Below are 14,107 nucleotides of genomic sequence, written 5' to 3' on the forward strand. Positions count from 1 at the left end.
GAAGAAGCATGTGTTGGGTGTTAACATGTTGTTGAATTAAAATTTGTTTTCCAATTCCCTGTGCAGCTTCCTCCCTACAATGGAACAGTTCTGTGTGGCACACAAGCTCCCGATGAACTACCCGATGGTAAGCTGGTCTCTCCTCTACCCCCCGGACATGCGTGCTGGCCCTGTGTGCTGGGGTGGGGTGGGGGGGATGGGCAGGAGGCCTGGAAGCCACGTTTCCTGCTCGTTCCTGCTTTTCCAGTAAACATTGCCTTACTGCTCAGTGTTTTTGCTGTAAGCTATAGCATATTTGATCACTGCACCGTTTTGACTGAGGAGTTAAGTGTCTTCTGGGCCTCAGAGTATCAGATGTTCCAGGTTTAGCGAAGGAGTTGCTTGTTCGAGTCTGTTTTTCTCTTCACCGTTCTCAGCTGCACAGGTAGGTTTTTCACGGCCAGTGCTTTCTGAGAAACTTCTCCACGGGCTTCCTCCTGGTTGGGGAGGCTGCCGGGCCGCAGCTGCCGCCTCCCCGAGAGCGGGCGCAGAGCCGATTCCCGGAGACGGTGCCCACTGAGATGCGGTTATTTTGTGTTGTCGAAGGCCGCGGGGTTTAAGGAATGGCGGGTGGTTCGGTCACCGCGGGCTGCCGTCACCGCGCGGGTCGGGTCCGTGTGGACCGTGTTCAGTCTGGATCATTAAGGTCCCTCGCTGGCCTCGGAGAAGCGAACGCTGACCCTTTCCTTGGAGAGCCAGGGATCCAGTTCCCTGCTTCGTTAGCGTGGGCTCTTAATTATAATGTAGACGTGCGCTTTGAAGAGACTGTCTGGACTTTGTGCACGGTAAAATCAGAGAGAGACTGCGTCTCACGTTAGCAGCTGAGAAGCCGGCGTCTCGGAGATGGCGAGGGGAAGGGCAGTTCTGCTGGCGGCTTAGGACGGGACGGAGCGAAGTGAGCTGGGGGGAGCCGGCCCCCCTGCCTGCCGCCCAGCCTCCAGGGCGGCTGCTGCCCGAGTCTGCTGGATTTCAGTCTGTCTCCGTGTATGCTGCACGTCGTAAGCATGCTGCAGGTGTCTCCTCAGTGCTTTAAAATGTCTCGTTCTTTTCCCTTTCATGTTACTCCTTTTATTCTTGTCCCGTTAACGGCCTCACCACCCGCCCAAGGGGCGCAGGCTGGAGACGGGAGGCCCTGCCAGCTCTTCCCAGCGTCCAGCTCTCTCCTTCCCTTTCTCGCGCCATACCCGCCTTCCAGGCTGTTCTCTGTTCAGTTACTGCTTCTTGTCCCCTGTTCTCCATTGTCTCAGGTCCACCTTTTAATCTGCTGAAAACACAGCTGGGACCTTGCCACCTGCTCATGCTGTTAGAGACCGGCCAGCTTAAAGGCCCCTTTTTCTCTGAGGCCTTTTCTGCTCTCTCGCGTTTCCATGACGTCTGTTTCCTTACAGTGCTTGTCCCACTGTCCAGTGATGAGTCCGCCCCCCTTTCCGGGCTGAGTGCAGCCGTGGCGGCAGGGATCGTAGTCGTCCACGTCTGTGTGCCCAGCAGCTGCACGGTGTCGTATCTGGAATGTTGTCAACCCCCAGTATGGTTTTGGATGAATGATTTAGGATGACGTCCTCTGCCTCCCACCGTAGGCAGCTGCAGCGGGCTCTTTGCGGGGGCTCATCACGGCGTGCCTTTCCTGCCTCTCCTTTCCTTCAGTCACTTCCCACAGCTGGAAATAGTGTGCGCCCCCTCTCCCCCCCCCCCTCTCCCCCCCCCCCCCACTCCCAGCCAGCTGTCCTGCCTCTTCCGCGGACGCCTCTGTAGCTTCTCGTTGAAATTGGCGCTCTTTCCTGTATCTGGAAGCATTCTTTCTGTAAACCCTTGAGGCCTTGTCTTGCCCTCCCTCCGTACTGTCAGCATCAGTCCGAGGTGTTTGTCTGCAGGTAAATGTAACTCCCTGGGGCAGGGACTCTGCCTTACTCATCACTCAACCCTCTGTGATAATAGTAAGCACTTTGCACGTGGCTGGCTGCTCTATTAATTGGAGAAATGAGCTGAGCAAGCCACTTAAGCAGTTCTTAGACAGTGGCGGGCACGACAACCTGTAGGGGCCCCTGAGCATTGCGGACCGCGGGGCGCGTTCAGGAACCCAGGGCGCTGCAGGGAGCACGCTTGGCAAAACGCTGCTCGGATGTCATTGTTTTGCTTGAGCTGCTTTCCTCCACCAACCACCCACTGCCTGTATAGCCTGAGCGCTGAGCGGTCCCCAGTCACCCACTGCTTCGACTGTGTTGTGTAAAGCCTGGCTTCGCGGGCTTCCACCGGTCCGTCAGCCCGCACCGACTGGGCTCCTCCTCACTCCTCTGCCGTGTGGGGCACTGCGCACGCGTGTCCGTAGTGTGTGTTCTGGCGAAGAGGAGGAGCTGTTCCGGGTAGGACTCTGCCTTCCAGTGATGCAGTCAGACCCTAGACAGGATCATGTTTTGATAATGGCTGTAGCGTAGTGAAATGATTCCACTAATGTCATATCATGTTCTAGAATGTTCTGTGATACGATAAGATTAAGGAAATGTCATGTCATGTTCTCGAATATTCTGTGATATGATAAGATTAAGGAAATATCATATCGTGTTCTAGAATATTCTGGGACACGATAAGATCAAGGATTGAGATGTGGAAGGCACTGTGTCTGTTGGAATTAAAATCTTGCACAGACTGCCTGACACAGCGCATACTAATTTATAATCAGATTTCACAATACGCACCAGTGTCCCCAGGGTAGCCTCCCTGTGTGGCGTGCTCTTCATTTCCTCAAATACATCCGTGTCAGTCCATGCAGCGGCATTGCACCCTCGCAGCACCGCGGAGTAGGGGATGCCTGGAAGCAGAATGGACGGTCTACTTCTAGGCATGATGGTGGAGAAGTTCACTTGTCTTTAGTGGTTCTTTTCAAAATAAGGAAACAAAAAATCAGTGTTCAAGGACCAAAGGATTCAAGTGGTCATGGTGGTGGCTTTATGTGGAAATGTGCTGTTAGGTGTAACCATCACTAGTATTCCTTTTTCAGGAACTTTCTGTTGTTGGGCAGGTGTTCGCCCCTCCCGCCCCCCAGGTGTGATCACTAAACGGATGAAGAATTAGACTGTTGACTCCCCTGCCCTCCAGTAACTTGCACATAATTGCCGCCTCCTGGGGGCTGCTTTTTAAAAGACTGCCGAGGTGAAACATAGGATATTTCTAATAGAGCCCAGTTCTTCTGGCCTACAGGGTGGTTTTTTTTTGAAATACATGTTTTGAGAAGTTGGCTTCTTAGGCTAGACTCGGAGAAATCCTCAGGTAGGCATTAAAGATGAGTTAGAAGGCATGTGGCCTTTCCTTAACTTCAAAATTTAGAACTGTTGGTCAGATAGAAGATGACACTGATGCTTGATGTCTGTTGAAAGCTGCAGTTGATTCTAAAACAACGTAACTTCAGAAATGTAAACTATGAAAAAAATGTACCTTTCGGAATGGTGGCACGTGTAGATTGTTGTCCGTTGGCAGGAAGTAGTGAAAGGTCCCAAAGAGGTTTCTAAAAGTGTGCAGTCCTAACTGTCTTTGGGTATTTTTGGAAGTATCTTCATCACCCGTGGAGTTCATCCATTATGAATTCATTTAGGGCACATTTACATGCATTCATGCAAAGCCATTTTCAGACTTCAGTTAAGGTTGTCAGTGGAGGAGATCAGGAGACGGGTGATTGTTTTGTTATTTTATTTTTTTAATGTTTATTCATTTTTTGAGAGAGAGAGACAGAGCATGAGCAGGGAAGGGGCAGAGAGAGAGGGAGACACAGAATCCGAAGCAGGCTCCAGGCTCTGAGCGGTCAGCACGGAGCCCAGTGTGGGGCTTGAACTCAAAAACTGCGAGATCATGACCTGAGCCGAAGTCACATGCTTAACCGACTGAGCCACCCAGGCGCCCCGAGGAGACCGGTAATTGTAAGGAGCACCTCTGAAGTGCGCTTTTATGTAGAGGATTAATTCGGGTGTAGTTTATATTTTCTGAATTATTAAATTACACCAGTTAGAGAAGTCATAAATACAGCAATGACTTCAAGTCCCTAAGTTAGTTGTCATGATTTTTTTTTTTTTAATTGTCCAAAATACATATACCCCAGAAAGCAAGCCAATAAAGTCATATTTCACTGAGGGGTGTTTTTAGACAGGCAAAATATTACTTGCTTTCTATTATAATCTCTTTTAAATTTCTGCCTTCTGGAAGTCTCCCGTGGCTACCCTGAAAGTGGAAAATAAATACAGGCTTCTGTTTTTCATATCTCTAAATTAAATAAAATTTCATAGTTATTTTCAGCAGATTTTTTGGCACAGAAATAAAATGTCATAGCTTTGTTAATTAGAAGAAGACTTTAAGGGTTCAGTTTCAAAAAGAAAATAATTTTTGAGACGTCTATAAGCCGTGTTCTCAACTAATGGGATATTCGCTGATCCTTGTCTTTCTAAACAGGACAAGAATATCAGAGAATTGAGTTTGGTGTTAATGAAGTAATTGAACCTAACGACACTTTGCCGAGAACTCCCAACTACAGTATTTCAAGCACATTGAATCCTCAGGCCCCTGAATTTATCCTCAGTTGCACAACTTCCAAAAAGATCCCTGATGACATAGATAAAGAAGCGGCCTACAGCTCCGTGGACTGCCAGTACCCAGGCTCTGCCCTTGCTCTGGACGGCAGCTCTAGCGTGGAGGTGGAAGTTCTAGAAAACGACGGTGTCGCGGGTGGTCTCGGACAGAGGGAGCGTAAAAAGAAGAAAAAACGTCCACCAGGATATTACAGTTACTTGAAAGATGGCGGTGAGGGGAGTATTCCCACAGACGCCCTGGTCAATGGCCACGCCAACCCAGCGGTCCCGAACAGCGTAGGCTCAGAGGATGTGGAGTTAGCGGGCGCGGCGCCCCCATCGGGGACACCCAGGACTTGCGGCAGCCCTCAGGGTTCCACGGACTTCGTCAGCAACGCTGTGTCCGGCGGGCCTTTCCCTGGAGCCCTCGACGGCGATGCGAGGACTGCAGGGCAGCCCGGGAGCTGCCACGGGGCTGACTTGGAACAGTCCTGCCTCCCCGCAGAGGCCGGCAGGGACAGCCTGTTGAGGACAGCGGTGGCTCAGCCTTACACGGGGACTCACACTACTGAAAACCTTGCCGTTGCTAATGGACAAATACTTGAATCCTCTGGCGAGGGCTCAGCTGCCAATGGGGTCGAGTTGCACACTGTGGAAAGCCCGGACTCGGACGCTGCTAAAGCCGAGAGCGCTGCCCCTGCTGCCGATGCCCCGGCCTCTGTGGCGGGCACCGCTCCCGCCAGCCAGCCTAAGTCGTGGGCCAGTCTTTTTCATGATTCTAAGCCCTCTTCCTCCTCGCCCGTGGCTTCCGTGGAAACTAAGTATTCCCCTCCCGCCACGTCCCCCCTGGTCTCTGAAAAGCAGGTCGAAGTCAAAGAAGGGCTTGTTCCAGTTTCAGAGGATCCCGTAGCCATAAAGATTGCAGGTATAGTTCAAAAGACGCAGGTGGAGAGTGGAGATGGGAGCAGGGCTCCTCCGCTCCGGGTGAGGAACTTTGAGGCTGTCTGGGCTGACGGTTACCCGCAGCAGCAGGCCCTGACCTGTGTGTTACTAGGAATTTCTCGAGAATGGCCGTGCCTTAATTGTTACCTGTCTAGACGTAAAAGGATATCTAAGCACAATGCCGGGGGCGGGGGGTGCTCATACCTTTGTGTTAAGTGAACAGTCCATGTCGATTACCAGTCCTTTTCTGCTGACGGGTTACATTTCCACTTTCTTGCCTTTTGGTTCAGTAATTCTCCGTCGTGTGAGTGAATGGACGTGTACGTGTGTCACAGCTCTTGCACACCTTTGCTGTGGAATCCTGGATGTGGACTGAACTTTGCACTGTTTCTGTTCTGTTCTTTCTTAGGATATTACAAAGCATTTGGGGTTTTTTCTGTCTTTAAATTTTTTTAGTGTTTATTATTTTTGAGAGAGGGAGAGAGACGGAGCGCGAGGGGGGTGGGGGGCAGAGAGAGAGAGAGAGAGAGAGAGACAGACATAGAATCCAAAGCAGGCTCCAGGCTCTGAGCTGTCAGCACAGAGCCTGACATGGGGGTTGAACCCACGAACGAACTGTGAGATCACGACCTGAGCCAAAGTCGGCTGCTCAACTGCCTGAGCCGCCCAGGCACCCTGGCGGGGGTGGTTTTCTTTTGTCGTCTGTTTTGGATTGAGGACATGGATTTTAGTTCGTTGTAGCACATGAGGGTCAGCTCTTGGCAGGAAAAGAAAAACTGCAGTAATTTGGGACAAAGTTGATGATTTTTTTTTTGAGGGTTCAGGCTCAAAGGGCGAATTTACTAAGAATCAGAAATGCAGGGGCTGTCTATGTTTATACATAGCTAAGAAGCCAACGTAGTTCTTCAGGTTTCTCTGTCCTGAGAAGTTCAGTCGCCAGCTCTTCAGGTTCTCATCCCACTAGCGGAGTTAAAAAAAGCTGTCTCGGGGCGCCTGGGTGGCTCAGTCAGTTGAGCATCGGACTTCGGCTCAGGTCATGATCTCGCGGTTTGTGAGTTCGAGCCCCGCGTCAGGCTCTGCTGACAGCTTGGAGCCTGGAGCCTGCTTCGGGTTCTGTGTCTCCCTCTGTCTCTGCTTCTCTCCCTCTTGTGCTCTGTCTCTCTCTGTCTCTCAAAAATGAATAAATTTAAAAAAAATACTTTATTATTTTGAGACTTTTTATTGAGTCTTAGAAATAGAGACTTAGAGGGGCGCCTGGGTGGCGCAGTCAGTTAAGCGTCCGACTTCAGCCAGGTCACGATCTCGCGGTCCGTGAGTTCGAGCCCCGCGTCGGGCTCTGGGCTGATGGCTCGGAGCCTGGAGCCTGTTTCCGATTCTGTGTCTCCCTCTCTCTCTGCCCCTCCCCCGTTCATGCTCTGTCTCTCTCTGTCCCAAAAATAAATAAACGTTGAAAAAATTAAAAAAAAAAAAAAAAAAGAAATAGAGACTTAGAAATTGCTGCTTAGAAATATAGAAAGTAGTTTTGAGTATTGCTTCCTGTAAAACAGAGCAGCGGTAGCAGCGACACTAAACTCCTGGGACCACACACAGCTTAGGCAAAGTGGTATTGTTCGCAATTTCTTCCTCTTTGTTATAGGCTCCTGTGTAGACGTTTACTTTGTAAGGCGGTGAAATAAATTCAGTTTGTTACGAGTAAGATCACTGCCACAGACTTCGCTGGAATGGGCAGGTTTTTAAGCGTAGGCCCACTTATTTTAAGCAGCATTTAACTGAGAGAGACTCTAGTTCCATTAAAAGATCTGTTGATGATGGTTATCCCAGAATTAGCATTAGCATCTAACTGGTTCTACTAAGAGAGTAATTTTTATGTTGATTATTGTATTTATTAAATTTTGGTTAACAGGGAGAGGGAAATAGTTCAGATATGAAGTTTTTTCTGTTTTGAATTCTTAGAATAATATCAGTATCCACATGTGATTTTTTTTTTTTTTTTTTTTAATCCCAAGTTCATTTAGTTTGGATGTCCACATTTCTGGATCCTCTGCCCTGTCATTAAGTCTGTGGTTAATAATTGCCAACTAATTTTTGTGTAACCACCAATGAGATACAAATTAGGAAGATAAACCAACTGTAAACAATAAGAACACCACATAAGGCATTTTAACCCGAAATAACAGCCAGCTCTCGATTACTTGTACGTGTTGATCCGTTATGTTAGTGGGTTCTGCTCTCACCTTCTTGGTGTAGGTTGTCCACGTTTTGTTGCATTGGTGGGAACTCAAGTAGAAACTCTTACTCCAGGAGTTGGAAGGGAAGAGCACTTGGGCTGACCCCCAGAGTGCTTTCCTCCAGCCTGCAGGGAGCAGGGGCCTGCATGGGCTTGGGTGGGGGGGGGGGGGGTTCTGTGGCAGTGCCTGCTTGTTGCAATCTGAGAGGGGATATTTGCCACTTTTCAGTAGTAACCGCTGAACCAGGAGGTGAGGAAAAGAAACTTGAAAATCTTAGCTTGTATTTGAAAGTGGTTACCAAGCCGTAGACCTGTCCACGTTTAAGAGTAAGTGTGGGGGACACACAGGTAGTACAGGGATTCCCTGTGTGTTGTGACGAATGTTTAACTTTTCTGGGCTTTTGCTAAGAAACATTTCTCATATCCGATGCTTTCGAGTCACAAATAGAGCTGTTTTGTATTTTATGTTCGGCTTTTAAAATCGTGCATCGGTGTATCTTGTCTCAGAGGAGTGTAAATAATGGTGGGCAAGGAGAGGGACTAGGCTGAAACCCAAATAAAATGAATTAAAATTCCAGGGGGAAAGAGCGAAGTAAACTGAGGTCCTTGACAGCTCTAAAAACACACCTGTCTGGTGAAGAAATTGAAGTCCCTAATGCTACTATTTATTACGAGTTTTAGTCAAAACCTATTAATGTATGGAATCGCACAGTGGTTTTATACCTAAAATTTGTTCCTGGAGACAGCGGCAGAATCATTACAAGTTGGATCTGCTCAGAAAAATGAATTCCTGTGTCCATATTTATTTCAAATATGTAAACAAGTACATACCTTGTGATCGATCATTTTGGTGGCTTATAAACCATATTTATTTCTACTTCCCTTTTCCTAGGGGAATGATTTCTTAAATATTTTGTATTTCCTCTTCAGCTTTTCCAGAGCAGCGGAGGTAGTGATAATGTAGCATAATGTAGCTGAAAAGGTACGAGCCCCGGTTTGTAGGAGTCATGCTTGTGGGTGGAGCGTTCGGTCCCTATCTGATTCACCGTGTTTATGGTCCTGCTGGTATTTGGGCCGCGTCTCTCTCTTACAGAACTAAATCGAGACCCCCCTCCACTTACTTACAGAGCGTGTGTTGGTCTATGCAGCCAGCGGATAGTGGTACGTTTTGGTCACTTTGCTGTCCTGCTCCTGATTTGGTAACCCAAGAGAGCTTGTGTCCTTCCAAAGTGATGCGATGAGGGAAAGGGAAACACTTGTAGGATGCTCTGGACAGTTTAGGAAGGTGACGGAAAAAGCAGGTCAGCATCAGAATGTTGATTACAGGCCGGTTACTGGGCCTTAAGAATCCAGGAAAGTTCTCTGCCCTGCATTTTCACAGATTTTAAAAGGTACCGTGACCTCTAAATCCTAATTTTAGGAAAACAAAATTTGATGCTTAAAATACATACAAAAATAATCCTGCTTTATACTGACTTAAAAGTTTACAGTGCAAGTGTTGCCTCCGGGTTTGTAAATCATTTCATTGGAGTGATTTGTGGCAGTTTACGTGAGCCACTGTGTATGTCTTCAGATACAAGAAAGGCTGTTAACCACTCAGTTTTTCCGTGTGTCAGCAGATTTCATAAGAAAGTTAATTTTAATTCAGCCATTTAATGTTTAAGCTGGTTCAGAAGCGAAGGACTTCAGACCTTGTATGTGGTATGGATCATTCTGGCATTCTGTGCCATTCTAGTCAGCGTTGCGTGGGGCAGTCCCCCAGCCCGGTGCGAAGGGCGGATTGAGGAGGCCAGCTTCCTACAGCCGCTGTCTGGGTGGATCTGAGTAGTAAATTACACTGACAATAATGAACTGGAAGGAAGGCCTCCGGGGAGGTTTGTTGTTCCAGTTAACTTGTGATTATTTGCCATAAAAGGTGAAATAGAGAACCAACAGTGATGACTTGGGTTCACAGGTCCCACTTCAAGTTTCAGCCTCAGGAAGTACCCTGCCTTTTGTCCTTTGGCTCCGCCCTTCCTGGTTTTAATTCTTTTTTTTTTTTTTTTTTTTTTAATTTTTTTTTTTCAACGTTTATTTATTTTTGGGACAGAGAGAGACAGAGCATGAACGGGGGAGGGGCAGAGAGAGAGGGAGACACAGAATCAGAAACAGGCTCCAGGCTCTGAGCCATCAGCCCAGAGCCCGACGCGGGGCTCGAACTCACGGACCGCGAGATCGTGACCTGGCTGAAGTCGGACGCTTAACCGACTGCGTCACCCAGGTGCCCCTAATTCTTTTGACCTCAGAAATTGTTAGAGTGCTTATTGGACTTCAGGATAGGAATACAATAGAGAATGGAATTGGTGATGTTATAAAAGAAACTGAACTAAATGCAGCCGAGAGTTAGGCCAAAGCCAGATTCCTACTGGCTTGTCTGCAAGTCAAGAAGAATTGACTTGAGTTACAAGTGGCAGAATTCAGCAGTAGTGACAGATGACCCTTGATAGGAATTAGGATCTTTGCACGTGTGTGTCACCGGGAGGGAGAGGAGGAGCGCATCACAGGTGTCTGTGTTCCGCCCGGTTGTGGTCTTTGCAGCTGTTGAGGGGGGCGGGCCCAGTGTCAGGTGCTGCAGAACCAAACCTTTACATCGTTTGGATGTGTGTTTCTTTTTTTTTTTTTTTTTTTAACGTTTATTTATTTTTGGGACAGAGAGAGAGCATGAACGGGGGAGGGGCAGAGAGAGGGAGACACAGAATCGGAAACAGGCTCCAGGCTCTGAGCCATCAGCCCAGAGCCTGACGCGGGGCTCGAACTCACGGACCGCGAGATCGTGACCTGGCTGAAGTCGGACGCTCAACCAACTGCGCCACCCAGGCGCCCCAGGATGTGTGTTTCTTAAGAGAAGTTCCAGATGAGAAGAAATTTCATCTTTTTTTTTTTAAAGTGTATTCATTTTGAGAGAGAAAGAGAGTGAGTGGGGAGGGGCAGAAAGAGGAGGAGAGAAAGAGAATCCCAAGCAGGCCCCGCACTGTCGGCTCAGAGCCTGATGCGGGGCTCGAACCCACAAAACGTGAAATCACAAGCTGAGCCGAGACCAAGAGTTCGACATTTAGCCCACCTAGCCGCCCAGGCGCCCTGAGGAGATATTTAATTTTAATTTTTTTACAAACTTTCATTTCTTTTTAAATTTTTTTTTTTTTCAACGTTTATTTATTTTTGGGACAGAGAGAGACAGAGCATGAACGGGGGAGGGGCAGAGAGAGAGGGAGACACAGAATTGGAAACAGGCTCCAGGCTCTGAGCCATCAGCCCAGAACCTGACGCGGGGCTCGAACTCACAGACCGCGAGATCGTGACCTGGCTGAAGTCGGACGCTTAACCGACTGCGCCACCCAGGCGCCCCAACAAACTTTCATTTCTTTTTAAATGGAACTTGATGTATATTCACAAAATGTCCAAAACTTAATTTTAAGTAATTTAACTTCTTGGAGTACTGAAACTTGTTGGTTTGCTCTAAGTTTTCCATAAATTAATTTCCTTTTTCCGTGTCTTCCTGCCCACATCAGTTGTTTCTTTTCTTTTTTAAAAAAACATATGTTTTTTAATGTTTGTTAATTTTTGAGAGAGAGAGACCGAGCACGAGCAGGGGAGGGGCAGAGAGAGAGGGAGACCCAGAATCGGGAGCAGGCTCCAGGCTCCAGGCTCCAAGCTCCAAGCTCCAAGCTCCAAGCTGTCAGCACAGAGCCCGACGTGGGGCTCGAACCCACGAACAGTGAGAACGTGACCCGAGCTGAAGTCGGACGCTTAACCCACTAGCCACCCAGGAGCCCCACCGTTCTTTATATTCTAATAAGGATTATCAGCGCCTGCCATCGTGCTAGGTGTCTCTGTAGACCTGTTGTGCTCTCGTGTCTGCACCTCTCATGGCCTCGCACGGTGCAGCCTGTCGACTCTGCCACAAGGGAGGCTGGAGTCTTCTGTTCCAGGCTGCGAAGTGAATGGAGCGGCAGAGTCAGGGTTTGAACTCTGGTTGTCTGCTGGTTGTCTTCCTGGACTCGTGCCTTGAGTCTCCTTTGCAGAGACGCCTGGAGGCTTTCTGAACAGTGTGATAGGATGACCCTCAAACTCCACCAGGTCGTTTCTAACAAACTCGAGTGGAACCAACAACTTTAGTCTCCAGATGTTTATTTCACCCCGACATTACCTTTAATAGTTACTTTCTGTATGCCACCTACTCTCTAGGTCAGTGAGTGATGATTGGCCTTGTCTCCAGCGTTGTCTGAAGAATAAGATACGAAAGGAACAGATGTCCGCTCTTATTAGCAGAAAGACAGCAATCATCTGCAGAGAGGTGTGGGGCCTGAGGCCAGTAGGAGGTGTGCTGGAATCAGTGGGGATGGCAAGATCAGGCCGGGACCGAGAAGGCCAGGAAGCTCTGGTACCCACACGGGAAGGACTCAGCAGAGCAGTTAGCGGCGTGACGGGGTTGTCTGATACTAGGTGGGGGTGATGGCGCCTCCTGCCATGGAGGTACGCAGTGTGCCTTCAGGGAAGACTGCTTCCAGTCAGCCCGCCTTCGAGAGTGGTGTTTAGGCTCACTGGAAGATGCTAACGACAGAATGGTAACTTTATTTTAGCTTGGGTAAGACTTGCCACTGTAGAGAACGTTCTAGAATAGCAGTGTCATGATTAAGGAAAATCTGGAATGTTTGGAATGGTTTCTTCTGTGTATGTTCTACCATAAAGACCTTAATCTACAAATGTTTGAATATTGTACCAGAGGCTCTTGTAAAGAATGTTGGAGACTTGAAGCTAGTTCAGTACATCCTCTAGTAAATGTACTGAGTGTCTTCTGGTTCCAGATTACGTGCTTTGAGTTTTTGCCCTGTTCATTTTGTGGCTACATGGCTGTTTGGAATGTTCTGTTACTTGCAGTCATTGAGGAAACCACTAGGTGATGCTGAGAGACTTGAATTTGAGATTGTAGATGCCGAACAGTGAAACTGCTTTTTTTTTTTTTCCTCCCTTAAAAAATAAGTGAACTGAGAGCAATGGCCCGAAGCTGGCGTTGGTTCCAACGGGAAGGGTCGATGTAGAAACTAAAGGTTTCTGTCCAGCCAGTACCTGCTGCTTCCCAGATCAGTGTTGGAAAGAAGTCAGCTGATAGTCAACTTTAAATTGGGTATATTCTCTGCCTGCACAGGGCTGGAGTGTTTCAGCCTGCAAAGAGTGAGGGAGGCACAGAATCCGAGCTGTCAGCACAGAGCCCGACGTGAGGCTCGAACTCATGAATCTTGAGATCGTGACCTGAGCCGAAGTTGGACGCTTCACTGACTGAGCCACCCAGGCGCCCCACACCTGTTTCCTTTTGAGCGTGGAGTTGATTTTTTTTTTTATATTTAAGAAGATGTTAATTCAAAGTACTTTTGACTGTCTGCAAACATGTTTTTGAGGCTGTTAAGGCAGTTAACATGGGAGGGAAATTTCAGATCTTCTGGTCCTTTTCTTTCCATTTTCCTTCCGTGTCTTGCTAAACAAGAATTACTGTCACTAAGCCACCTCCCTCTTCTGTCTTTGCCCCTCCCCCCACCCTAGAAGCCGCTCCTTCCTTGGAATCCTCAAAAGAAATTGAGGTTGCTGTCTCTTTTCTTTCCCCAGCATAGCATAGCGGTGAGTCGGTCCTTCCCTGGCTCCCTCCCTCCACTGTCCTGTGAGCCCCTCAGCACCCCAGTCCTGTCTCACTCCTCAGGCAGGCTTCAGGCCGCTCCGCTCTGGCTCTCCTTCCTGGGGGCCTAGAGCCTGCTTCCACCTCCAATGTTAATTCAAACCCCCGCGTCCTTCTAGGTTCTTCTTGGGCTGCCTCTTACATGTGGGTGGTGCTTAGGGCTCCGCTCCTGACCCATCACTCCTGCTGAGGATGTCTGGGGCCAGCTGCAAGCTGTGGGCCTGTGTGTGTGTGTGTGTGTGTGTGTGTGTGTGTGTGTGTGTGTGTGTCTGTGTCTGTGTCTGTGTGTAGATGTGGTACCTGCTGCTCTGGGGGTGTGAGTGCACTGCCGACTGGTGTAATCTGGGTACCTCGTTTCCACACCTCTGAAACTGAGCTTGTGACCTCATCACTGTGTGCAACGACAAGAAGCCTGCTCTGGGTGGGAGGCCCCATCGCCCCTGCCGGAGACCGTGCCGTGCCAGCTGCCGTTTGCCGTCCTCGGCCCCCTGCCGCCTGACGGGTTGTCCAGTCTGTGGATCTGGCCGAGCATCCCGTCTGCCGACCCGCCTTCGGTTCAGCCTGCCCCGTTGTCCCCTTTTCGCTGGTCTACAAGCTCTCCTGCAGCAGGGCCACCTCTCGGCCACCTCTGTGCTTCCAGGA

At 48.9% G+C, this 14,107-nt stretch overlaps 1 protein-coding gene across 1 annotated transcript in view; it reads left to right on the forward strand.

The window, feature by feature from the left end:
• Positions 1–14,107, forward strand: part of USP10 (ubiquitin specific peptidase 10) — a 71,045-nt gene that overhangs the window by 38,201 nt on the left and 18,737 nt on the right. Inside the window, 2 exon segments of the mRNA XM_045439870.1 lie at positions 67–127; positions 4,474–5,514. Of these exon segments, the coding sequence (XP_045295826.1) occupies positions 67–127; positions 4,474–5,514 (1,102 nt within the window).

Source organism: Leopardus geoffroyi, chromosome E2 (assembly GCF_018350155.1).
Source record: "Leopardus geoffroyi isolate Oge1 chromosome E2, O.geoffroyi_Oge1_pat1.0, whole genome shotgun sequence".
In the NCBI taxonomy this organism is placed as follows: domain Eukaryota; kingdom Metazoa; phylum Chordata; class Mammalia; order Carnivora; family Felidae; genus Leopardus; species Leopardus geoffroyi.